The sequence below is a fragment of the Pezoporus flaviventris genome, unplaced genomic scaffold (assembly GCF_033815535.1).
Source record: "Pezoporus flaviventris isolate CSIRO_AGI_PZ_B2104156 unplaced genomic scaffold, CSIRO_AGI_Pfla_v1 ptg000013l, whole genome shotgun sequence".
Lineage (NCBI taxonomy): Eukaryota > Metazoa > Chordata > Aves > Psittaciformes > Psittacidae > Pezoporus > Pezoporus flaviventris.
In genome coordinates, this window is record NW_026892561.1 from 29,724,518 (window position 1) to 29,748,817 (window position 24,300).

Consider the following 24,300-nt stretch of genomic DNA (forward strand, 5'->3'; position numbering starts at 1 on the left):
ACAAGTAGGCAGGGGTTATTGCCAAAAAGGGATGCAAGTTTTTAATATCGAGATTGCTATCTCAAGGTCATTATTAGGCTAATGTGCTTGCTTTGTTGCCAAGAAAATGTATCTGAGAGTGGGGCTGGGTGGGAACGAGCCTGTCAGTGTCTCCTTGGCATATGCCCGGTCTGAGTTGGCACTGAAGCCAGCGTTGGCCATGTGCAGCATTCACACCTCTGATGGTTTCTGCAATTGTTTTCCCTTAAAACTTCCCCTTTGCAATCTGAGGATGCAGTGTTGACCGTATGGAGCTCCAGCAGTCAAAATGTGCCACATCTCTAGTAGGATTTGACAGTGAAGTAGCCGGTTTGTATTGGTTATCTTAATGTATTAACACTACCCATTCCTCTTCTCTCTCTTTTCTTTCTGGTAGAGAAGGCATGGATAAAATATGAAATGGTCTTCTGCCCTAAGGAACCAGCTCTTCAGGGAGACAGTCTGTAATAAAAAGGCAATGTGACTACTGATGGGCTGGACATTCTGCAGAAGAGAAAGAGCATCCCTTTGTTGCCTACCCTGAGCAAGCTGGGGTAGGCTATGGAAAGCCTCAGGGAGAGGAGGTGCAGAGCCGAGGATGAAAAACATTATCATTTGAAGGTTTACTCAACAGAAAGAGGCTTTTTCCCGGAATGTGGAGTCCTCTTTATGCTATACTGGCAGCAGCAAATATTCAGAATATTCATGGTGCAGGGAGTTACGTTTCTGGTTTACACCTCTGTTGACGGAAGAATGAAATTGTAATTTCCTTGATTGCATTTTCCAGGTCATGCTTTGAGCAGGCCAGATGCCTGTCTTTGATTTTTATTTCTGCCATTGCAGTGAACCCTCAGGTGTAGCCCTCACACGAGGATTCTTTTTTTTTTTTTTTTTTTTTTTGGGGGGGGTGTGGGTGAAATAAGATAAACCCACTGATAAATGCCTGGTGATTTCCTGGGCTCCCCCAGGGCCAGCAGTAGGCACAGGGGGATCCTGGTGCTGCTCCCCAGCTCTGTGGGCTGTTTACAGCTCCTTCCCCATGGCTGGGGAGGGTGGTCTGGGCACAGAGGGACCGCTCTTCTCCAGGACAAGCGTTCCAGTGCGCAGAGACAAAAGGCAGTATCAGGCAGACAATGTCCCACAGAGCAGCGCTCTGATGGGCTCCGTCCAAGCCTGTATGAGCGGGTGATTCACAGCCAGTTGGTGTTTCGGTTGTCTTGCTGTGCTTCTCGGCTCTTCTCTAGTCAGGACTCCGCTAGTGGCATGTCCTGGTGCTCCTCTGTGTCACTGAGCCACCTCCTAGAAACCTCTCCCTTTTTACCAGCCAGGCTTTTGGGAGGGTTTTTTGTGCTTCCCTCCCCAACCCAAGTCTGTGTCCCTCAGCCAGAACACAGCCCTCTTCTGAATGCGCAGTAACTGCATCACTCTCAGATCAGATGCACCTCGCAGCACAGACTCTCACCATCAGCTGGGCTGACTCCTGCCTACAGCCTCCAGGGATCCCTGGGGTAAAAAAATAAACCAGCAAGTGTAATTAATTGCACATTTCCAACACTTTCAGTAACCTGGGGTGTTGTGGTTGTGGCAGTGCCTCCTAACTGTGCCCCACTACCTGGCTAAAGGCAACCTTACTGTTTGTTTTTTTTGATTTCGTTTATTTACAAAAGAAAAGGTTTTCTGTCTCAGCAAACTTGGAATATGAAACACGAGGTAAAACAAGTGGGTGTTTTGGGCCTGCATTTTCTCTTTTTGTTCAAGTAAGATGCAGTTACATGATGGAGCTGACTTTTCTGCGGGAAGAACACAAATCTGCCTTGCTTGGTGTTTTCTTGGGTGCAGTGAGAAGCACCTGTGGGTGCTGCGGTCTTCCAGAAAGCTTATCTGTCCTCTCTGTCACAACTAAAGGGCTGCTGAAGCACTTTGAAGAGCAGGCTATGCATTGTAGTCTTTTAGTAAAGAAATGCTTTGGTCTCTCATTCCTCTCTTTTGTAGCAGTCTGTGTAGCCCCATGAGATGTTCTGAAGTGTGTTTTTCCATGACAGAGGTTTCCTGCAAATTGATTTTTAATGTTTTTTAAGTGTCCCACCCAGCGTTAAGTCTTGCCAAGAGAGAATAGAACAGTCGATGACTCATGGTGGCTTTGAAATTTCTGTGGATAGCCCTGATCCCACTGAGTTTTGGCAGCAGTTATGGCAAACAAGCGCTTTTGTTCACTGGGAGAAAGAACCAGCAAGATGGGAACTGCTGCCTGAGCCTGTTCAGGGTCTTTTTTTTCTCTCCCAAAGCTATTGCTGTTCGTTCTAGCAAATGGCGTTTTTGTACATGTGTAAAACTGTCTGCAGACACTTTTCTGAGCAGCGCTGCTCCAGAAGTTATGGCAGTGGGGGGAAAAGTAATATTTCTTGGTTCATCGTGCACAGCTGCCCATCTTGTGTTGAGGTCTGGAGTGTTCAGCTTGTACGTTGTAACCTTAATGCTCTGATTTCCTCTAGGAACGTGTAGAAAAATCCTACATAGGAGGTTTCACAAAATGAGAAAAAGCTGCAGGGTGTCTGTGGTTGTCCAGACATCTGCATTGCTTGTAAGGTGCTGGAGGTCTGGGTACATAGGTAAGGGAAAGGAATGAGGAGGCAGCCGAGGCTCGATTTGAGTTCAGACACGAGCACGATCTTTCACTGTGCCATCAGCATGCTTCTGTACTGGCTTGATGGATGTGGATTTTTCTTCCCCCCCCCCCCCCCCCCCCCCCGAAAGGTGAATAAAATACATTCAAGGTCTGTATTTTGTTCTAAGAAAGCTGTCAGTATTGTATATGTGTATAAATGAGCTGTTCTGCATAAATTTGCAGGTGTGTAGTTGTATTTAAGCAAAAACCACACAGGAGCTATTCTTTCCAACTTACTTCTTCATAGTGAGCAATTTTGTATTGAGTTTGCCTGGGTTTGATCTTGGTTCACCAGGTATTGATCTGAAACCTCAGCCATAGTTCCAGAGTTATTTCAAGTGAAATCAGAACCAACCTTCTGGAACTGCTCACTCATCCTTATTTTTGATAATGAATTAAACACTTCAGCGTATAGAAAAATTAACTTTTCAGTAATTTGAGTACACTGTGTCCTGGGTACTGTTTTGTCATCCTATGGAGGGTCTTATGAATCTCCTGTGGAGGGTCTCCTTGGGAGAAACTGGTTTACAAAGCCGCCTGAAGTCTGCTGCAGTCTTGAGGACAATATCACCTTTGCCCTCTGAGTTTGGCTCACAGCTTCTCTTACATTTACCCTGGGGACTTTCCCAAGCCAACTGTTTTCTTCTTGCAAACTAGAAATTCTCAAGTATTTGTTATAGCTGGCCAGGGAGAAGGGAAACACAGGTCTCTGGGAGTCCTTAATATTATCCTAGATTCACAGATGAATGAGATTTCTGGATGTGAAAGGGCGGCCAAGGGCTGATGTTTGCCCATGTCGATGCTTGCTGTTGACCATGGCTGCAGGTAAGCGGCTGCTTTTGGAAATGCAGAGCAGTAGTAGGTATGCACCCGCCTGTCATCCCCTCTGGCATGTGTTGTTGGTGTCTGTTTGGGAATGATGCCTTACTGTACAATGAGCATGTGATGCTGGGTGTCTCAGCTTGACGGTGGGAGGCGAGGGCATTGAGCGCTGTAGTTTTAGGGGTAGACTGGAAGTCAGCCAAGGATGGAGACATCAGATTCTTGTGGAGTTTATTAGCCAGAATGCAGGAAATATCTTTAAAAGCATTGCTTAAAAAAAAAAAAATCCTATAGGGAGGTTCAGTTTGGAAAGGTGCTAAATCCACGTGTGCAGGTAGGGTATGGAAGTGTTTCAGGGATGGGATGGCTGGAGGTGTGTGGTGTCCCCATGGTGTTGCAGCTCCTCTCACTTCCGTAAATCTGACATGCATCACGTGCTTTGGGCTTACCAGAGTACATCCCTGACATGCTGCATGCACAGTAAGCAAAGCCTGGCAGAGGTTAATGTTCAGTGTATGCGGTGGCAGGGGTGATTCATGCTACCAGGAAGCATCAGCGTGGGATGGCACCATGCAAACACACATGGACCCAGGATCCAGACTTGGCTACTGCTCCTCATAAGGGAACACTCTGAGTCCTGCACTATGGTTCTACCTTCCTGCTCCATTATAAATGCCTGCTCATGCCAACTGTTTTCTGCAATGTAAATTGTTTGAAGAGTTCCACTGAAACAAACAAAAAAATCAAGACAATGTAAACAGCATTTTATTAAAGCAGTCAATTATTAGTAAAAATACATGGTCTCAATCTGCTCAGTCCTTGTTGCTGCGATACCTGCAGAAATTTCTTTGACTAAATCAGAAAAAGAGTTGCCAAAAATTTAGCATCTTCATGTACTTTTGCATGTGGTTTTTAACAGTGGGAGGAGAAGATTAAAATCATGTTCTCACTTAACGGAAGCTTGGCAATTAGCAGCAAGGTTGGCACGGGAGTGGGGATAGTCACCTCCTGACAGGAAGCTGTGCTCTCTGCCTTCATATAGAGCAGCTCCTGGTGGGAGCAAGTGCCTTTGCTGGGAGCACGGCTGAGGGAAATGGCTAAGAGACCATATTGCAGTCTCCCAGATCCCTTCCTGAGGACAGGCTGCAGTGCTTTCCCCAGTTTAGCTTGGCTGGCAGGAGTAATGGGAAGAACCGTGTTTGCATTTATCAGTTGTGGAATGGAGGTGCTGGGCTGCCTTCCAGCATGCCTACTTGGCTCTGCACCACTGAAATTCCCTGCGGAAATGTGGCTTGGCAGGTGGTGGCTGCTGGAGCAGACGTGGCACTGGGACATACCAGAATAGTGTTGAGTGATGTACAGGACATTAGCCTTGTAGACGTCTATATGTTTAGATCATGAAAATACGTCCTGTTATTTGTGTATATGATGTGTTCATCTATATATAAGAGCAGCAGCAGTGCTTACCATCCCTTGAACACTGCAGTGGTCACAGAATCCCAGAATCCCAAGGGTTGGAAGGGACCTCAAAAGATCATCTAGTCCAACCCCCCTGCAAGAGCAGGATAACCTAGAGTACATCACGCAGGAACTTGTCCAGCCTGGCCTTGAATATCTCCAATGTAGGAGACTCCACAACCCCCCTGGGCAACCTGTTCCAGTGCTCTGTCACTCCTTGTCACCTCTGATTGTTGTGGAGATGGTTACTTTCCATTATGCTATTGCCCTGGGAAGCTCCTTGCTTTTGGTTTTTTTTTTATAAAGCTTTCATGATCCTTCCTAGTGCCAAGCTCTGTGTGTGTCTCAGTGCTCTGAAATGCTGCATCCTTTCACCTTCCTACTGTTTGTGGTCCTTCAAGCAGGTACTTTTTCCAGTCCCTCTTTTTCCTCAGCCCAGGATTCCCTTGGCTGTTCCCTGTAGCATGTCTGTTGTACAGTTTGGGCCTGCCAAGATATTGCTGATATCCAAGGTGGTGTCACACAGTTCCCTTTCCCCATCTGCAGCTACAGTGATAGGAGGTATCTGGTTAGATCATCAGGTGATGGAGGCTGTGGGCTTCCCCTGTGCTGGCTTTCAAGGCTGTTATGTGCAGTGCTCCTGAGTTTAGGTGTGCAGAGTGTGTGCCATGACCACATCACACAGTGGAGGGTTCATGGTGATCCAGAGGTTGAGTGCAGCTGCCCAAAGGATGTACAGCACTCTTGTCCATGCCCAAGGAATCCAAAACATGGCGATGAGCAAGTGTGTGAATGGCTGCCATTAAGCACTGATAAATACCTAATGATTGGTTTCCAGTGGGAGGCTGTGCTTCCAGTGGAAGCCTGAGGAACAGCGCCTGTGCTCCGAGTGCCCTGCTGGGCAGGGGAGAGCAGGAGCCCCGTGCTGGGGGAGCAGGAGCCCTGTGCTAGGGAAGCAGGAGTAAGAGCAACCAGCATGTCAGCATGAGATCAGCAGCCAGTGCTCATCTGTGGATGTTTATGTTTTCATTTTACTGTTCTGTAAAGCAAATAATGAGAGTCCTTGGGAAGCGGCTGACGCTCAGGCCGGTCCTGGGTGTGGGGAAAAATCCTGCACGGAGGGGTTTTCTGACTACAGCAGTGGGTTAGTCACCACACAATCACAGCACTGCCTGCCGCGATGACCAGGCCCTCTACCTCATAGTTTCCCTTGGCCTGCCTGGGTGGTTCTCTAGTACAAATGCTGTGGGATGGATGCTGCAGAACCCAGTACAAGGGCAGAAGAAGCTATGCCCCATTACTGATATCACAGCAGGGACTTCTATAGTCTTGCCACTTACTTCCAGTCATCTCAGTCTTAAAGCATCTCGTCACCTGTTGAAAACAAGCTGTGTGGATTCCCATGACTTAGTTTTTCCTCTGGGTAGGCTGGTGGCTTGGCAGTAAGCCTCACGTGGAAAGGACTATGGAAATCAATAAGGCGGAACCAGGGAACTGTGCTGAAGTTGTTATTGGGAAGCGCAAATTGGTTCCTGCTTTTACAGGTATTGCTGTTAAATGTAGGAGCTTTGTGAGCTGGAAACACTGGAAACAGTGTTTTGAAAAATTTTTGTTTTATCAAGATTGGGCCAAAGGTAAGGAAGTGAGGCCAGGATGATGTCTGAATGCGAGTCCCAGTCAACAATAAACGTCACATTTCAGTTCTTCTCTAGTTCAGTATCTTTCCAGGGTTGCAGCAGTGCTTTGGTTCTTATTCACAGGTTGGTTTGTGTGTTTTAAAAAATAAACTCTAATCCCCTTGCTCTGTCACTGTAGTATGAGCATCCAGAAGGGCATCTTTTCAGGAGGTGTCTCCATGTGCCATGCTGCCCACTTGCTCACCTGGCTAAATGACTTCCATGTACTGAACCTGAGAGCAGGGTTAAGTCATTGCTGAGCTTTTTTGATCCCCTACTTTTTTTTACCTACTTAGGAAATGCAGCATGTTACCTACAAGAGCCCTTGGAATCTGATTAGGTAGCAGGGGAGGGTATACTAGAAAACAAAATCAGTGTGTGTGTGCTTTGCATATGTGGTTTCCTTGGGCTGGATAAGCAGGACCCTCTTTGCAGGTTCTGGTGGGGACCTGAGCCTGGGGGACATTTCCTGACTGCTCAGTGGATGTCTGACACCTGCCCAGGACTGTGGAAGAAAGGTGTGCCAGGGAGTAAATCTGGGGGTGATGACAGGCCTGTCTCCCCCTGGGGGATGCAAATAATGCCTCGTAAAGGGCTCTTGTCAGTTAAGAGTGTTTCTCTATGCAGGAGTGTCCAAAGCTAATTTTAGGATTAAAATGTAATGAATTAGGGAATAGTTATATGGAAAAGACCCATCACTGCCAGGCAGGGCAAACAGCTGTTGTGGGCATTGTGTGTAGGATTTCCTTAGTATCTCTTCTGGGCTCTCACTGCCTGTATGCCACTCAGGCTCCCTGCAGCAGCAGGAGGAGAGAGGAAATTAATGGCTCAAGTTTCGATTTTGTTTTGTTTCGGTTTTCCCCTTTTTAATAACACCATCTCATTGACCTGTTTTAGCCTGAGCCCGCATGTTTTGCTCATGCAGCTAGCAAGGCTTGCATGGGTGCAGCCACTGGCACTGCCTGCAGGACAAAACCAAGTATGGGAATGGAGGTCACTTGTTGCAGCCCTTGCCAAAAGGTCACTGTACTGGGAGAGATGTCATGGGAACTGGAATGAGGCTAATTTTCAGGGATTATAGTGCTTCTCACCATGGGGATGGGAGTTGATGTAGAGCGTCAAACCCTGGGAGACATTAGCAGGAAATGCCTAGTTTTACTGGATGTATTTTCTTTTCCCTCCTCCCTTCTTTCCCAAATGAAGGCTTTTGTGGTTTCGTAGCTCTGCGTGGTGCTCGTCAGCATCATAACCTCATTAAGGAGCAGCAATTATCTGAGTTTATTGCAGATCTGCCACCATACATGTAAGAGAATTAGGCTGACCAAACTTTAGGTAGTCTGTGCTATTACCAGCTGCATATATTTTCACATCATGACTTGAATGTCTTCAAAGCACAGAACTGTTCATGAATGTTTACTAAAACTTGCTTTTTTTCCTTTTTGCCTTCCAGCTTCCATGTCCTTAAAGCTATGCTTCTATTTTCCTGTGCAGCAAGTGTAAAACCACTGTTCCTTAAGTGAAGGCTGAGATTGTTATATGATCCCCTAAGTAAAAACTGGGGGTTAAAGCATAACTGAGATGCCAAATAACAAAAATAGCTATCAGGCTTGTAGAATTGCAGGATTGAGCTAGGGGTTTGCAATACATTCACAGGGGCTAAGGGATTAATATAGTTAATTTTGATTTTTATAGTTGTTTTCCTTAAGTATTGAAATACTGACTCTTGGTGCAGTCATTATTCCCAATGTATATATTCTGCTAGCTCAAGAGGTTTGAGGCCCGTGTGCTGTGGGGACAGCCCGGTGAAGGGAGGCAGAGAGTTAAATTATGCTTGGAAGAGGAAGTAATTAATCTGAAAACCAGGCTGGACAAAGGTGGTGTCAAGCAGAGTTTGTAGGGGTTTTAGTATGGTTCTTTCCTCTTTCATTTTTTACGATCTCCCCTTTTCCTTGTTTGTTCATTTTTCCAAAGCTGTTCTTTACAGATGACTTTTTTTCCTCATTGTTTTTTTCCTTCTTGTTGCTTTTGCCCGGAGAGAGTTTGAGCCAGATAAAACTGGAGCAGTGCCTTCCCTCTGTTAATATGCAGGTTGCTGAGGCAGTTCCTGGCTGCCCAGGCAGCAGGTTTGGGAATGTGGGTGCTGGAGGGAAGTGGGTTGGATGTTCCACCTCCCCTGCCCTGGGAAGGTCAATAGGGGCAGCCTGCCCTTACAAACCTCCAGCCCTGGGGACTGCAGTCTTGAACAGTCCTGTGCCTTTGCTGTTAGACAGGGTTTTTGTCCCTAGTCTCTGCTCTGAACCTATAATTCAGAGCAATTATCTTTTCTCTGCCTTGCTCACAGGGGGCTTGCAGACTGCTGTCATGTTTTATCCAGGTCTCTTCCTTCTCAGTCCTACCACTATGTTCTTATGGGTCAAGTGCTTTAGATCTGACTCTTCCTGTCTTCTGCACCGTGTCTTCCTTTTTGGCTTGCAGTAGCCTTGTTTGTGCATCTTGGCACAGGTTTTGCTTTTGTCTGCTGCTTTTTTGCTCTCCTGGATGGCAACAGCCAAATACTGAAATGCAGCAAATGTTTCTAATATATTTCACCCTATTATTTCCACCCTCCTGCAATTTGCCAGTATCATGTGTGCTCTCTCTGTCCTTCGCATAATTGCAGCCTTCAAAGCTGACAATATCAGCAAGTTTTATAAGCCCATTCTCCAGTCCATCATTAGTGCAGGTAGGTAGTGAGTGGCGCTGGATAGGCAGGGCCTCCTTGACACATCTATTTTGCAGTTGAATCATGGATAACTGTGCTTGGTGTGTGTTTGCATCCAGCTTGTTGCACATTAACCTGGATACATTCCTCAGCTTGCCTATGGGAATGCAAACAGTGTCCTCATGGAAACTCTGGCCAAGAGGTTAAATAGCTCTTACTGAGCAGCGCCGTATAAAGCAATTTGCAGAAGCTTTCAGAGGGACTTAGTATGTCCCATCTCTCTATCTGACCCCTCCCTACCTAGGGCTGGGTTTATCCCATGCCTTCTGGCTCTGCAGTGGCTGGCTGTGACAGGGGAGCTCAGTTGCTGCCTGGATTTGTGGGGCTTTTGGCAGAGCTGGAGGCAAGTCACATTTTCCCTCTTGAGGCCATAATCTGGCTTGAATCTTGGCAGGGGGGGATCTTGCTGCTGGGTCTGAATTGGGTCCAACTGAATTTGGACTCTGCTTTATCCCACGGCTTGTCTGTGGCAGCTGTGAAAACAGCTTTTAAAAGAATAATTAGAAAAGCCCTCAGTTATGCAGCACTGCTGTGGTCCTCAGCAAATAATCGTTGCATACACTGGTTAATTGTTTATCCATTAAGTGACTGCGTCAATTAATCTGACAAGAGGAGCCTGGCTGTACCTGGCACGGAGGGGAGGAGGAGGAGGGAGGATGCGCATCCTGTCCGTGTTGGCTCCTGTCCGCATGCTCTTCCTCCAGCCCTGTTGCTGTGGCATTTGTCTGCAGGTTTTCTTCAAGTGTAATTGCTGGCACATCACGTACAAGGTGTATTTGGGTTTGTGTTCTCTTTTCCTTGTCTTCTGGAAAGCACATTAAGTTTCCATGAAGCAAGAGCATCTCTTCAGCCTAAAAGAAGCAAACTGTGTTTTGTTTCTAAATGTGAAATACAAAGCAAGGTGCTGCTTTATTTCCAGCTAGGTGGCCATAAAAATTCTTAGTGTGGGGTAGGAAATAAAATAGGTGCAGAGTGGGGAAGTGCTACTGCCTGGCATGTGGCAGCTCTGGGCTCCCCTCTACTGCTCTTGGGGTTATCTGGGAGGCCTTATAGCGTGGCCTCCCTCCTGGGAATGCTGTGTATGTGTGCCTGCTTTGTAGGGAGAAAATCAAACACCCAGGGCCAGTCTATATCTGGTGGAATGACTTCACTGCTAGCAGGAAATAAAAGTGTACCTTGTGTGCTCTGAGTAATTAACGTTCCCTGCAGTATGTTGTTAGTAATAGGTAAAGTGTAAAACTTCTGACAATGAGAACTGGCTCTCCATCCAGCTGCGGTGAGGGCAGTGTGGGGCAGCACTAATGACAAGTTCCTGCTGCAGGGAGGCTGTGCAAGCTGGGTGGCATCAGTGCCTTCATAGTCCCATGCTTCAGTACAGCTCCACCTGCAAGGATGAATGCAAATTCCCTTTTTGCTCTCCCCAGACAGAAGGGGAATGAGGTACCTAGGAGAACACACATGAGTTGTTCAGGCAGATCTCTTCAAGTGACATGCCAGCCCAGTGAGCCCCAGTCTGGTCTTAAAGCCACCTGTGCTGCAGTGGCATTCCCAGCCATCTGTGGAAGGTGGCAGAGCCACCAGCACCCTCAGAGCCCTCACTGCCAAGGTGAAGCTGTGTTTCTGCATTTGCTTTGGTATAATAAGGAGAGATTGACCCAATTTTTCTTGATTCAAGTCTATATGCAAATGTATTTTTTTTTTTTGTGAAGACAGCTCATTTTAACATGTTTTTGAGCTTACATGATATCAACCTTATGTAGTTATAAAACTATGTACTTGTTTCAAGAGGAAATGATAATAAAGAATGTTCTTTCAAAAGCAGCTAAACACATGAATTATTAAAATGTTACATTATTTCCAAATTACAGCATATCCAGCTCTTTCTATGGAGCTCACTCAAGAATAATTGCAGTGTTCTCTGCAGAATTTAACATCAGAAATGTTGCACTTTTTTCTTTTTTAATCATTCTTTTACACAATGTAAGAGCTTCCACAAGTATAAATGGGCGTCCTCATATTTGGGCATCCTATATTGGCTTCTGTGAAGCATTGCCTGTTTGTCCCATCCACATTTTTTCAGTGTAGCTGTCGAGCTGTGATGTTTATTGCAGAGCACAGCAAAGATTGAAGGGGCTTTTTATCACGGAGGTGTCCAGGAGCTGGAGCTTGGCTATGTGCAGGACCAGCAGCTGGGTCTGCAGCCGCATGGTGAGTTGCAGAGCCTGGAGGAGGAGGAAGCAGCTTTGGAAATCCTCGCAAGCACTGGGAACTTGCACCAGTGTTCATGGACGTGCCTTATGTCTTGATAGCGTGTTTGGGGTTTTTATCCTTTTTTTTTTTTTTTTTTTCTTCCTTTTCTTCGTTCCTTGTTGTTGTCCTGAGTCAGGCTCCTGGCATGGGTGGGTGGGGATGAAGGTGGGAAGTGCTGTAGTCATCAGTGCCCAAACACCTCCAACTGTCACTGTCTGACTGCCCTGAGCAGGCTACAGCCTTCACACTGCCCACTGTCCCCATCACAAAAGGGGGGTGGGCTGGTCCCCTCCAGACACCTGTGCTGTGTACAGGGTGCGAGCTCCTTGGGGGTGTCTCGGAGGCGTGAGCACAAGGATGAGCTGCAGTGTCCACCTGTGCTCCTAGGCTTTCTGTGGGCATCCGGATGCCCCTGACCCTGCTCTGCTCCCCTCACAGGAGCCTTCATGGCTGTGACTTTTGAGCCTGCTGAAAGAATGGAGCCATGGGAGAGCACAAGACATGCAGATATCATGGGCAGTTGTGTCAGATGCATAGAAACAGAGGAAATCTCAATAATGCCAGGCATTCATATCGCTAGTTCAATCATGAAAAAAATGCCTACTGATTTTCTAAGTGAGCTTTTTCCTCTGCGCAGCTTAACCTGGCAAACACAATGCCATGTGGATTATGTCTGGGATTTGGCCAGGCATTATTATGGTTTGTGCTTTTCCTGGTGAATTGTCATTATTGCAGAGCTAGCTGAGATGGTCAGGTGAGTTGCTGTAAAAGCTTCCTTGCTTTCCCTTTGAAATCAATATGTGAAGGTATTCCCAAGCCACAACCAAGCCCTTGCAATTTTTTTTCGTAGCTGGGAAGTGAAATATTACATATTTTGTATTTTAAAGTACAAATGGATATGAGTCCTGGGGTCACTGGCACTGGGGAAAATTCTTTCTTGTAGCCTGAATCTACCTGTGCTTTTTCACTGCTCTGGGCAGTGGTTTCCTGTAGCTGCAGGGCAGGGTGTTTTGTATCTGGTGTGTTGGATGGGGATAATGGGATGAATGAGGGTAAAGGCGCTGAAGGGAAGACAGGGCCATGCACTGCCAGGGTTTTCCCTTGGCCCTGCTGTGCTAAGGTGTTGGAGAGGGAGTGATGACAGGCCTGCCTCTTCCTTCTCCCCAGTGCCTCGTGGCTCCAGTGCATCAGTCCCTGAGATGTCACTGAGAGCTGAAAGCAATGCCGCTACATCAACGCTGAAGAAAGTCGCTGCAGACATGAGCAACATCATCGAGAGCCTGGACACCAGGGACCTCCACTTTGATGGGGAGGAGGTTGAATCGGAGGTGCTAAATGACCCAAAAGGCACCGGTGAGTTGATGCCTGTGTGTTTTCACCTCCCATCCTGCCTGGATATACCGTATCTGTCAATAGATAGCATACCTCAGTGGTTTTACCAACCATTGACCCTGCTCTAGGACCACGAGGCCTTTAGCACTTCAGCTCGTCAAGTCCCTTCTGTGAAAGCTTGTCTTTAAGCTGTTAAATAAAACCTGGTATATTTTAGTGGAATTTATGTTGCTGTGTAAATGTTCCCCTGTTAAAACATTGCAGCTATCTGCTGGCTTTCATGGCCTCCTTGATCATTACAAGGCTGTTGAACTAATGGGGTTTGTGTTCCTTCCAGTGTGTATTCCTTTCTCTGCCATCTATCACACCCATGGGTTCAAAGAGCCAGGCACGCAGACGTACCTCACGGGATGTCCTGTTCGAGTGCGTGTGTCGGAAGTTGAACGCTTTACTTCCACAAAGAAGGTCAGAAATTCAATTTGATTTCTGCAGAACTGTATTAAAATGCTGTTTATGGGTTAATTTTGCATGTGCTTGTTCATGGGCTGAAGAAGCAGGAATGCTTGTGTCTCAGAAAGCACTTAAGAGAGGTTACCTATCTGTTTATAAAACCTAATGAAACAGAACAAGAAATGGTGAGACAGTGATCCTTAAGTAGAAATGAATGAGGGCTCTTTAGATGAGCAGCTGCAGGAAAATGACTTATTTCAAAGCTGCATCTCCTATGGTGGGATTCTCCTCGGCAGGTACCAAGCCCCAATGTTTACACCATTGAGCTGACCCATGGAGAGTTCACCTGGCAGGTGAAAAGGAAGTTTAAGCACTTCCAGGAGTTTCACAGGGAGCTGCTGAGGTACAAAGCCTTTGTGCACATCCCTATCCCGACCAGGAGGTGAGTGTGGAGCCCTTTGGATGTGATCAGCTTTGGGGAGATGTGATCTTCTTTTCTCTTTTAATAGCTTATAGCTTTGGCTTCACTGATCCCATTTACTTTGCTATAAGGAGAACAGGGCAGGAGAATTCAGTCTTTACAAATACTTAGCAGCTATAATAAAGACATTTAATTTCTACCTATTTAGCAGCTATAATATAAGTGGTACAGGCATGTCTCTTCCTTCTGCAGAAAGCATGCTGGGTCCCAGACCATCAGCTTTAGAGCTGAATTTACTTTGAAGCTGAAGAAGGGTTGTGCTAATGAAAATTGTTGGTGTACTGTGACTCTCTGCCAGCATGGGGTGGATGTGGGATGTACAGGGGTCCTTGGTATGGATGGTCAGCCCTGCCAAGGCTGGTCTTGGTGCTCAAGGTAGCTGGAAGTGTTATGGGGAAGAGAAAGTGGTGTAGGTCAGCAAGAGGGGTTAAAGGCTGGGGGAACATAGTACTCTAAAAGTAGGATTTAGGCTCCCTTTCTTTATAAGAGCTAAAGGGGACCCTCAAAAATCGAACTCTGCTACTTGTGTTGTATTTCTGTTTGTGAGCCAGTTGGAGCATCCTGGCTTCTCAAATGAATCCATTCTTGCTTTTTTTTTTTTCTGCTTTCCTGCCCTCCCATCTCAGTTTTTAAGAGCTTGGGTAGGAAAAATTAAAACGTTGCAGAAGAATGGTTACATATTGAGGTGCACACACGCTTGCAGCGCTCAGACTTGTTGGGGCTTCTTTTCCTTCCAGTCACACGGTGAGAAGACAATCCATCAAAAGGGGAGAACCGAGGCAGATGCCAAGTCTGCCGCACACAGCGGAGAGCACGGTGCGGGAAGAGCACTTCTCCAGCAGGAGGGTAAGCAGCCGGCACCGTGTGCAGGGGCCAGAGCAATGCACTGGGAAAACTTGAGGTGCAGAGGTGCCAGGCAGGTTGCTTGTAAAGCTGTGTGCTGCCAAAGCCCTTGTTTTATTACCATTCAAGTCTTTTGCTTGACAAACGTAAGCTTTGACAAGTCCAGAATGCCAAATCCTCCTCCATGCAGAGAGGAAGATGCTGTTCCCAGAGTTCATATGTACGAAGTTTTCCTCTGCAGTTGAGGAAAACCACGATGCCGAGAATGGCGGTTCCCCGCCTCCCACCTGTTCCGATTTAAAGATAGAAAAGGCAGTTCAGAGTCAAGTTGCGTGATGGAAGCAGCCCCTCGGCCATCAAAATCTGGGAGATTTCAGTCCTATTCCCCTCTGAAAGAGGAGATGACAGTCAGGCTTTCGATGCTGAAGTGGGTAATTTTAGCTGAGGCACACGTGTTCTATGTAACTTCATCAGATGTTAACAGATGGGCCCTTCTATGAAGAGGGCGGATGTCTTCCTACCTCTTCATTGCAGCTTTGCTGTTTGGAGAGGAGAAAATTAAAAAATAGAAAAAAGGAAGAAAGAGCCTGTACAATAATCCCCTGTTTGTTCACCCTGTGCTTATCACTCTCTCTCTGCTCTTCACTTCCTCTCTGGGCTTTCTGTCACTGAAGCCTCAAGCCCCAAAAGGTTGTCTTGTGGGTGTGCTGTGCAGATAACCCTCCCTGCTGTGCATGGCTGTGCCACTGTGCGGGAAGCTTCAGGAGAGAGATGTTAGTTTAAAACAGGAAAAAAAAAATGTTTTAAAGATCCTTACCCCTCTGTTGGTTTCCTTGTGGGAATCCCACAACTTGTACCATGAGGGTGTTTGCAGTATTTATACCAGCTGGATATCTCAGTGTTGCAATGCTAGCGCTGAAAAGGATGAAGATCTCAATGGCATTCATTTCTTTTTGGTTTGTTTTGTATCCTGTAGGACTCTGCTCAGTTTCCCATGGGTAAACAGCTTAATCTCTTCTTTGTCCAGTTACTATGAGAATGGGTGAAGGTTCTCTCTCCCGTAATGGTTTCTTCTTTTCTCCCCTCCTGGCTGGGGAGGACAGGCTCTCCAGTGAGCAGTGGCCCAGCCACTGCCCTCTCTGTGGCTTTGGGACAGGGCAGCATGGTCACTGTGCTCCTTGCCCCTGAACCTGGTGTTTTGGTTAACCAAAAATTTACTTAACCAAATAGGCACCTGAGGGTGTGTTTACTCACAACGCTAATTCGTGTGGGTGGAAACAGTGGGGTCTGATTTTTGCATTTAAGCTTGTTCTGAAACTTGGGCTCAGTCAAGAAAGCTGACGGTGCCAAGGTGGAAGGTACATACATGGGTCTGTGAACAGCAAACAACCTGTTATCAAACTGTTTATGCTGCGCAGCTATAATCTTCCATGAGCACATAATGATGTATTTATCCGTTCAAGCTGAAAAGTGTCTGATTTCTTGATTGCTTCCTAATGATACAGTTGGATTGTGTGGGGTTTTTATTCTTGAAAATTCCTGTTCCTTTGTAAAGTTTCAATGTTTTAATTGTAGAAACAGCTGGAAGACTACTTGACAAAGATCCTAAAAATGCCAATGTACAGGAACTACCATGGAACGGTAAGTAGCGGTTAGTTTGCTTAAATGCCTAAAGAATATTCACTTTAGAGATTTCAGAAGAAAAAAAGTTTTCAAGTTCCTCCCTGCCCCCTCCTACCCCCCGGTTTCCTTGTGGGAATCCCACAACTGGACCACAGCGATGCTGAGTGTGTATGAGTGATACCCATTCAGCTCTGCGGGTGGTTTGTCACTTCCAAAGGGAGAGATGGTATTTGGCTTATTTCCCTAAGTCAATAGTCTTTTTGAAACAGGGAGAGATGTCAAATCTAACTTCAGGCCTATTTTAAGCAAAAAAAATATTTCCTTTGAAAGCCATCCTAGAATATTTCTTCAGTATTCCTTACCTGTCAGCCGCAGCTGTAACATCTCCCTGAGATGGTAATTTATTTCCCCTTTTCTTGGCTGCATAATGACTGTGTTACTCTGTCTTTTGTATTATCAGCAAAACCTGATGCATGCATTGAGTAGCTGCAGAGCTAAGTGACATTTCTGAGCAAGGAGTGATAACTGGGAACACTTGGTTTTCAAACAAGCCAGAAATGTAGACTGAATTTATGGTTTCTGTAGCAGCCAGTTCTTCTCTTTAACTGTTGTTGTTTGGTAGGTTGTTCTGCTCTTTTGCAGATTTCACTTGTATAGAGATATTGGGCAGCTTGTCTCTGGAAAGCTGTGTGTTCTTACTGCAGTCTGTTGAGCACTGCCTGTTACATGGGGTGAAGAGTCCCTTCAGTGTTGGCTGGCACACTTTGGGCTGGCTGTTGTGCTTTGGATTGCAAAAAATCTTCATACTCGGGATGAGATAACTGTGCCCTTTACAGAATGCTTCTCTGGGGACAGGCTGCGGAGCTTAAGTCCAGTGTGGAGCTTAAGCCCATGTAAACCAGCAGGAGCTGTGTTAGTTTACATGTGGAAAACAGTAATCTTTTGTTCTGAAGACAGGATGGGGATAACTTGGCAATTTTGATCAGTAGCATATGCAAGGAGGGGGAGAGTTATTTTGTCGTGTGGATCCATCTTGTCACTCTCAGGCAGGTGTTGCTTGTTTCAGATATTTTGGAGAGTTTCTGCGGTGTAAGAGCCTGGGTGATCCTCTGACCAGGCTCTTGTTAAAGGCAGGATGCTTCAGCAGGGGCCAGGCAAGGAGATGGGCAGTCCTGCCTTGCCCAGCCAGCTGTGGGGTGCATCCCTCAGCTGCTGAATCGCCCTTCTGTTCCTGGTCCAGAGACAGATGTCATTTTGCACATACATTTTCAGTTTATTGTTGGCATTCACTGGATTTGGCTGTGTTCAGTGAGGACTTTGCTGTTACTGGTGGCAGCGTTACTAAGTGTGGCAGATCCTGCAGGCAATGCTGGAAGAAAGCACAGGGAGAAGAATGTTTTCTTTAAAAAAAAAACAACACCGAAACAAGCCCCACCATTCTCAGACTAGGGACAAAAGTGAAGATTTCTGGCATTTCCTTTGGAGCTGTGTTTGTCCTCCTTAGAGCAAAGCCGTCATTTTGTTCTTCCTGTGGTTAAGAAGTCTTTTGCCTGGACACTGACGCATGCTGAGACTGTCCTAATATTGGAGCGCATTTTGATTGCCATATGTTCCTGTCATCAAATCCGTGCACCAAGGTGGTTGGTTTGTTTTTTTTTTTTTTTAAATCCTAAATTCTCTGTAAAGTCAGATATGGAGTTTCAATGGCAAGCTGCGACCTGTCTGGTGTGTAACCCTTGGTCCTTGTGAAGAGCCTGCTTGGTTCAATTGCATCTCTTTGGAGCTGTTTTTACACCTGACCTGTACCATTTAATTAATTCACTTCTTAAATTCTTTTATTTTGCACTTGTGGTTAATGTATTATTTGTCAGTGGGAGGATCACCACTTTATTTATACACTGCCTCAAGGATGTGCCATGCACTGGGATAGTTGAGCCTCCAAGTTGAGCTTATAGCAGTTTTGCAGACCTGAAGTCCCTGGTGGATTCAGGATCAGGTCCATGGTGGCCACATGAAATCGTTGAGGCTGTACATCTTCAGCCTTTCTAGGTGACCCTCATGCAGGCTGTGGAAATAGAACCTAGTGAAGCAGCATCATTTAGACACGTACTAAGTGCCCCTTGCTTTGACTGGGTAACCCTGACAAAATTTACAGCCTTCTCATGTTTCCCTTTATTTCTCATAATTTGTTGTAACAGTATTTTGTGTGGAGTTCACAAATAAGTTAGGAGATGCATTATATTTTGTGATCAGACCCTTAGACTTCATAGCCTTTATAATGTAATTTTTATTTTTCCTTCTGGCTATGTTAAATCATACTAATGATTTAATCTCATGTCTTCTAGTGCTTTCCAAAACCTTTTTACAGTACTTCTGGGTTGAGGTGCTTCAAGCCAACTGCTGTTAAAATAGATGCGGGATTCTCAGTGTGCTTGTTGTCCCTGCTTTTTTTTCTGAGAAATAGAAACTGGGTGAATATAGCCCAAAAACATTTGAAAAGGGGGCCTGTGAGCTTGACTGTATTCCATGTAAAAATCTATTTTGCAGCATTTTTTGGTATGAGCTGCAATAGTTGAAAGATGCCTAAGCAAAATAAAAAATGAGATTCAGTTGAACCAGAGTGCATGTCTGTAACATTTTGTGTGAGCTTTAGCGAGTGTAAAAACCTTATCTTAGGTGAAAGCAGTCACAGTGTAAGAGCAATGTAGATATGTGAGAGCGGCTGCTGTTTTGCCTCTGATATGACACTTGGATCTGCAGACATTGCAAAGGTCCCCACCCAACTCTTCAGTATTTTTAGTTATTGCACTTGAACTTTAGCATGTTTATTTTTCTTAATTTATATTTAGTGTAAGCCAGTTCTTTTGTGCACGGAATAGCTGGCATCTTCTGCTGAACAGCATTGTTCTGAAGAGTGGTGTAATTCCATTTTATTGCTAGCCACAGGTGGTAAGCAACTCTGTGGGGTTTTAAACCCACTAATTTAAAAACAAGAGTCAAAATGAAAACAAAATGTAGAGCTGCTGAATTCTTCCTGAAGCACAGATATGCTGTGCAATTCTTGCTTACACAGATCATGCATGCTCAACATTGCTGGTGGAAAGGGATGGTTTAAAACCATGGCTTGTGCACCTTGCAGCTGGTTCGTCACCTTTCATAGCTTGTCTTTCTGCAGCTGATCACTCCTGCCTGCCTGTTTTAAAATTATTATCATCTTTCCTGCTACGACAATGTCATTGAAGCTGCATTCTCTGGGCCTTATCTCATAATTCAAATATTCTGCTGCCGATTGCTCTGAAACCAGAGTGGGATGCCAGCTCCCTAGGGAGGCAGCTGGGCAGCGCAGGAATTCAGATGTGAGGAAGATGAAAGTGCCTTGCTGCTCTGCATTCCCCTCTCAGTTGTTCTGTGAATGATGAGCACCTCGGATGAAAGGCACTGTGACAGTAAAAATAGCTAATGCGGCAATAATAATAATAATAATAAATCATTTGATCAGATATGTTCCACTGCACTGAGGACTCTTCCTTCTAACTGGTGGAATTTATTTATGAGTGTTTCTGTACTTTTACAAACCAATGCTTCTAATTGGTGCTGCCTGATGAACATGTTGGATGGGCTGCTGTCATCATCCTTGCCATTTCAAAGACTCCTTGGCTGGAGAGCAGGTTGCTGCGCTGCCAGACAGTCTTTTCATTTTAATGTAGTAGTAGTTCTGTTTCTGTGAGTAATATTTTATCCTGTTTTTTCTCTTCACTTCTTTGAGAACAATTACTTCTCTGCATGCAGTGCTCCTCAAACGGCTGCCAGCTTTCTGGTTGCAGCCAACGTTTTCAAAGGGGTTTGACAGTCATATGCGGGTGTTTTTTGTGTGCCCACTGTGAGAGAGATGTCTGGTTCCCTGATTTGTCTGGTTGGGAATGCCAGGCATTTTCTGAAGAAATGAAAATGGGATCCTAGGCAAAGAACTGGCCTGAGACTTCACTTGGGACCTCTGATAAGAGCTTGTAGGATACAATGGGTTTTCAGATGCTCCCCATCCCTAAGCATCACTGCAGAAACAGCTGAAATGTTTTTATGTCACACCAGGTGCTTTTCCAGAGAGTGTAATAGGTGAGGTGATAGCAAGATTGTTGGTAAAAGCATGGAATAACTTCTTGCTTTCGGAAAACAGCCTGAAGTCAACCAAAAATTAGGGCATTAAATTTGCCTCTTCTGAATAGAGGTTATTTTATGTCCTTGAGCTACTTGAAGGAGAAAAATAGGTCTTTTGTTCTTTTCCATAGCTTTATTGATGTGAGAAGTTTGGGAAGGTTCCAGAAGCAGCCGAGCATGAGGAGGAAGGATCTTCTGTCCTACTGCTGCTTCTGGGAGGCAAAAGCAATGGTGCTGGGAAGGGAGCCTGAGCCAGCCTCACCATAACTGCAAGATAGACTTGTGCCAAGTTTGCTGGTACTCTTTGTTAAACCTAGTGTTTGAAAATACCTGAGACTTACGGGTCCACCCATGTAATTCCTGTGCAAAGTCTTATTTTTCCAATGGGGTCCCTGAGGTGGGTTTGCCAAAGGGCAGGTGACAGTGGCCACGTTGGCCACCCCTTCCTTGGGCTCTGGCACTTGAGCTGTTGTGGGGCTGGCCCCAAGGCTGTCTCATGTCCCAGCTGTGGTTGGGAGTGTGGGTTGGATCCTGAAGTTTGGTCCCAGCAGGCTTCGTTGTCAAAACATGTTTTGAGGGTTCCCTCTGGCTTGCTGCCTGACCAAAGGGGAGAGCATCTCCTACCCTCACCCTGCCCTGAGCACCTTTCTGCGCTTGGACAATTTTATGAGTAATAAATTACAAGTGCCTGGGTGCAGACAAGCCTCTGCCATGCAAGACAGCTCCTTCTCAAGACTGTTCCCACACAGTCCTGCACAGGATGCCTGGGGCAAGCATTTCTCCCTGCTATTGGAGGCTAGGGCTAGCAACCAGCAGACTGTCGGGAGCACCCTGCTGTGCCAAGAAAAGCCTCCTTGGTCAAAATCCCTTAGTGTCCTATTTTTAGAGGTGAATGTAATGGTGCTGTGTTTTCTCACAAGCTTTGCTTGTTGCTACATTCCTCTGCAATCTCTGCCGAAGCAGGAGGAGCCGCAAGGAGGCAGGTTGCTGGAATATGCTGGTAAAGCTGATAGTGTGGCACATAGGTTCCCCAGGCTGTGCCCACTGTGGAGATCTATGCAGACCAGTAGAAGTCATGGAGAGTGCACTTGAATGTGTTCTCCTAACCCGCTGTGGCTTTCCTGTGGGTTTTTGGCTTTTGAGACAAGATGGGGCAGTGGCATGTGTACAGCACTGAGTGGGAGTGACCTGCTGCATCTTGGAGGATGTTCGTGGGTTGAGGGGCTGAACCCCCATGTGGTGTGTGTCCATGGGGTAGGAGATTCGAAGGGAACAGGATGCTCCCAGCCCTGGGGACATGTGCTCATTCCTTTTCCAGCCTTCCTGTGACGGTTACTGAAGAGAGGAGAGGATTCAGGCAACCAGCCAAGTTCACACAAGACCCCTAAACAGTGTCAAACTTGAGTCCTCGTTTCAGCCACTGATCCAGGATGGAGGATGCTTTTGGGTCCCTGTGATAAACTTGTCTTGATTGTCCTGGTTGCCTGAAACATGTTCTCCAAACCATGTTTAAAATTAGCAAACAAACCAGCCCAGCCAAGCTACGTGGTCATCTAAAGATGCTTAAGTTACTTCTGCTCAGGATCTTCTGTAGGTTCTGTCTTTATGACAAGTCACTTTGATGAAACAAAGGTTTTTGTGGATTTCAGAGTATGAAAGATAGGGTAATCTTTCTCTTTCCCCAGATGGAGTTTGTTGGAGTAAGCCAGTTGTCGTTTATCCATGACCTGGGACCAAAGGGCATGTGAGTTGAGCTCTGTCTTTGGGTTACGATTCACCAAGAACATGGCTTTATAAGTAAATATTGTTCAAATTAATAGCTTTCCGAAAACTGACTGGGGAATGTTTTGCCATCTGGACAGAAAAAAATTATTGATGTTCACACAGAAAATACTACAACTTTGAGAAAGGGCTTTGGGAGCGGGCTGCTCTGAGAGGTGTGGGCTGCAGCTTCTTTCTCCCCTTCCCTCTCTGTGACCTGTAAGCCTGCTTGTGCTTCTGCTTGTGCTATAAAACAGGCCCCTGCATTTCTAAAATCCGTATTATTTACTTCGGGGGGGCGGGGGGTGGTGGGTATTTTTGCCCTTCTACCAGCTTTCAGGGCATGGCACAGAGGCAGCAGAAGCCATCCCTGCGCTTGGAGGCTGGGGGCTTCAGCAAGCATCTGAGAGACCCTTGCATTTCTAGGTGAGCTGTGCTACCCATCCTGACTGTGTTTCTGTCCTTGCAGAGAAGGGTTCATCATGAAGCGCTCTGGGGGCCATCGCATACCTGGCTTGAACTGCTGTGGCCAAGGGAGGATGTGCTACCGATGGTCCAAAAGGTACTGCTGGAATGGGCGAAGATGGCAATGCTGTGTCATCCTCAGGCACATGAAAATGCTCATTTGCCTTTTTCAACCAGAAAGTCTGTGAGGGAGACCTTTGCTTTTTTACAAACGCCACAGATTTTCAGGTGAAAGGGTGCCCCCCTCATCCTCCTGTGTGGAGGTTAGTGAGGTTTTTTGTTCTGCTTTGGAGATGATAGGAGGGACTGCCATATAGAAAAATTGGAATTTCCTACAGCCCCGAGCTGGCAGAAATGGCAATAATCCCTCAGTCTGTGCCCAGCTTTCCCTGCTGTGGGAGCATCCAGGGGCTCTGCCTTCAGAAGGGGAAGTGGCTGGTGACTCCACCTTGGCCAGATTCCAGCACGGTTTTCTGAGCTTGCCTTCCTCAATTTACAGAAGGAAAATCAATTAATTGAAACACTGTTTGGACTGCTTTGTAGCTGGATTAAACCACATGTGACTTGTAGCAGGAAGGAGCTCGGTCTGGTGAAATTAACCTTGGAATTAAGTATGTCACCTCTTCCTTATTACTGCAGGTGCTTAAATGCAGGTGTTTTCTTGCTATGTCCCTTCCTGCTGTGGACAGATATGACTTACTGTCCCCATCTGTTTACCTTTTGTGTTGGATCTCCATGTCCCCAGGGACTGCGGTACAGAGAGGTGTGTGCGATGGAGGAGTACGTGTGTTACCAGCTAGCATCCAAAAATCACAAGGGATCCTTCCTGGGCTTGCCCTTCCTGGGCAAATCTTTCCTTTTGAAAAAACAAACAGCACGTACCTGCCCTACAGCAACAATTTCTTGGTCTGTAAGAGCTTCCCTGAGCATTATCCACCTTTGGATTTTAGCATCGGCAATGGGCTCTCATTAATTTTATCTAAAAAAAATCCTGTTTTCCAACAAAATATTTTTGCATTCTTGTGAAGAAAGGTTCCTATTTCTTCAGTCTTTCCAATATTTCTTAATGTCATTTTACAGAAGATCTCTCCAATGAGTGCACAAGGAGATGAAAAGGTGACCTTCTTTCAGGTCCCATCACTAAATTGTCTAAAATTTTTTTTTCTTTCTTTTATGGAAATAGCAGCCTATTCCTTGTGATACCCCTCAGTTAACTCTTCCCTATGTTACACAGAGCCCAAGCTTTAGTAGGGGCACTAGCCTATTTAGCTTGGATAGATCTTGATTTTCCTTTAGCGCCTAAAAGTTGGATGGGAGAAGCATTTGAGTGGAATTGTGTGCAGAGTAACACAAGAGGGGCAAAAAATGCCTGCCAGGCCTGACAGTGTATGCATCGATATGTAAGCAAATAAATAACCCTCTCTGGGAAATATTACTGTTAAGTGAAGGATTTTAGGGCACATCAAGCTGGAGTAGAGCTCCCCCCTCAGCATGAGGCAGACTGCAGCCAGCCTTTTCCCACAGCAGCTTTGCTGCAGGC

At 46.0% G+C, this 24,300-nt stretch overlaps 1 protein-coding gene across 4 annotated transcripts in view; it reads left to right on the plus strand.

Annotated features, from left to right (window-relative positions):
* PLD1 (phospholipase D1) overlaps positions 1-24,300 on the plus strand; it is a 72,216-nt gene that overhangs the window by 16,212 nt on the left and 31,704 nt on the right. For 3 of the 4 annotated variants that reach the window (XM_061452558.1, XM_061452562.1, XM_061452561.1), the window contains 7 exons: positions 12,818-13,003; positions 13,320-13,447; positions 13,729-13,874; positions 14,651-14,759; positions 16,332-16,397; positions 22,220-22,278; positions 22,765-22,857. In XM_061452558.1, coding sequence (XP_061308542.1) covers positions 12,850-13,003; positions 13,320-13,447; positions 13,729-13,874; positions 14,651-14,759; positions 16,332-16,397; positions 22,220-22,278; positions 22,765-22,857 — 755 coding nt within the window. In that variant the 5' untranslated portion in view covers positions 12,818-12,849. Of the gene's footprint in view, positions 1-11,659; positions 11,681-12,817; positions 13,004-13,319; positions 13,448-13,728; positions 13,875-14,650; positions 14,760-16,331; positions 16,398-22,219; positions 22,279-22,764; positions 22,858-24,300 lie in introns of those variants that run through there. The other variant, XM_061452559.1, reaches the window with a different exon arrangement.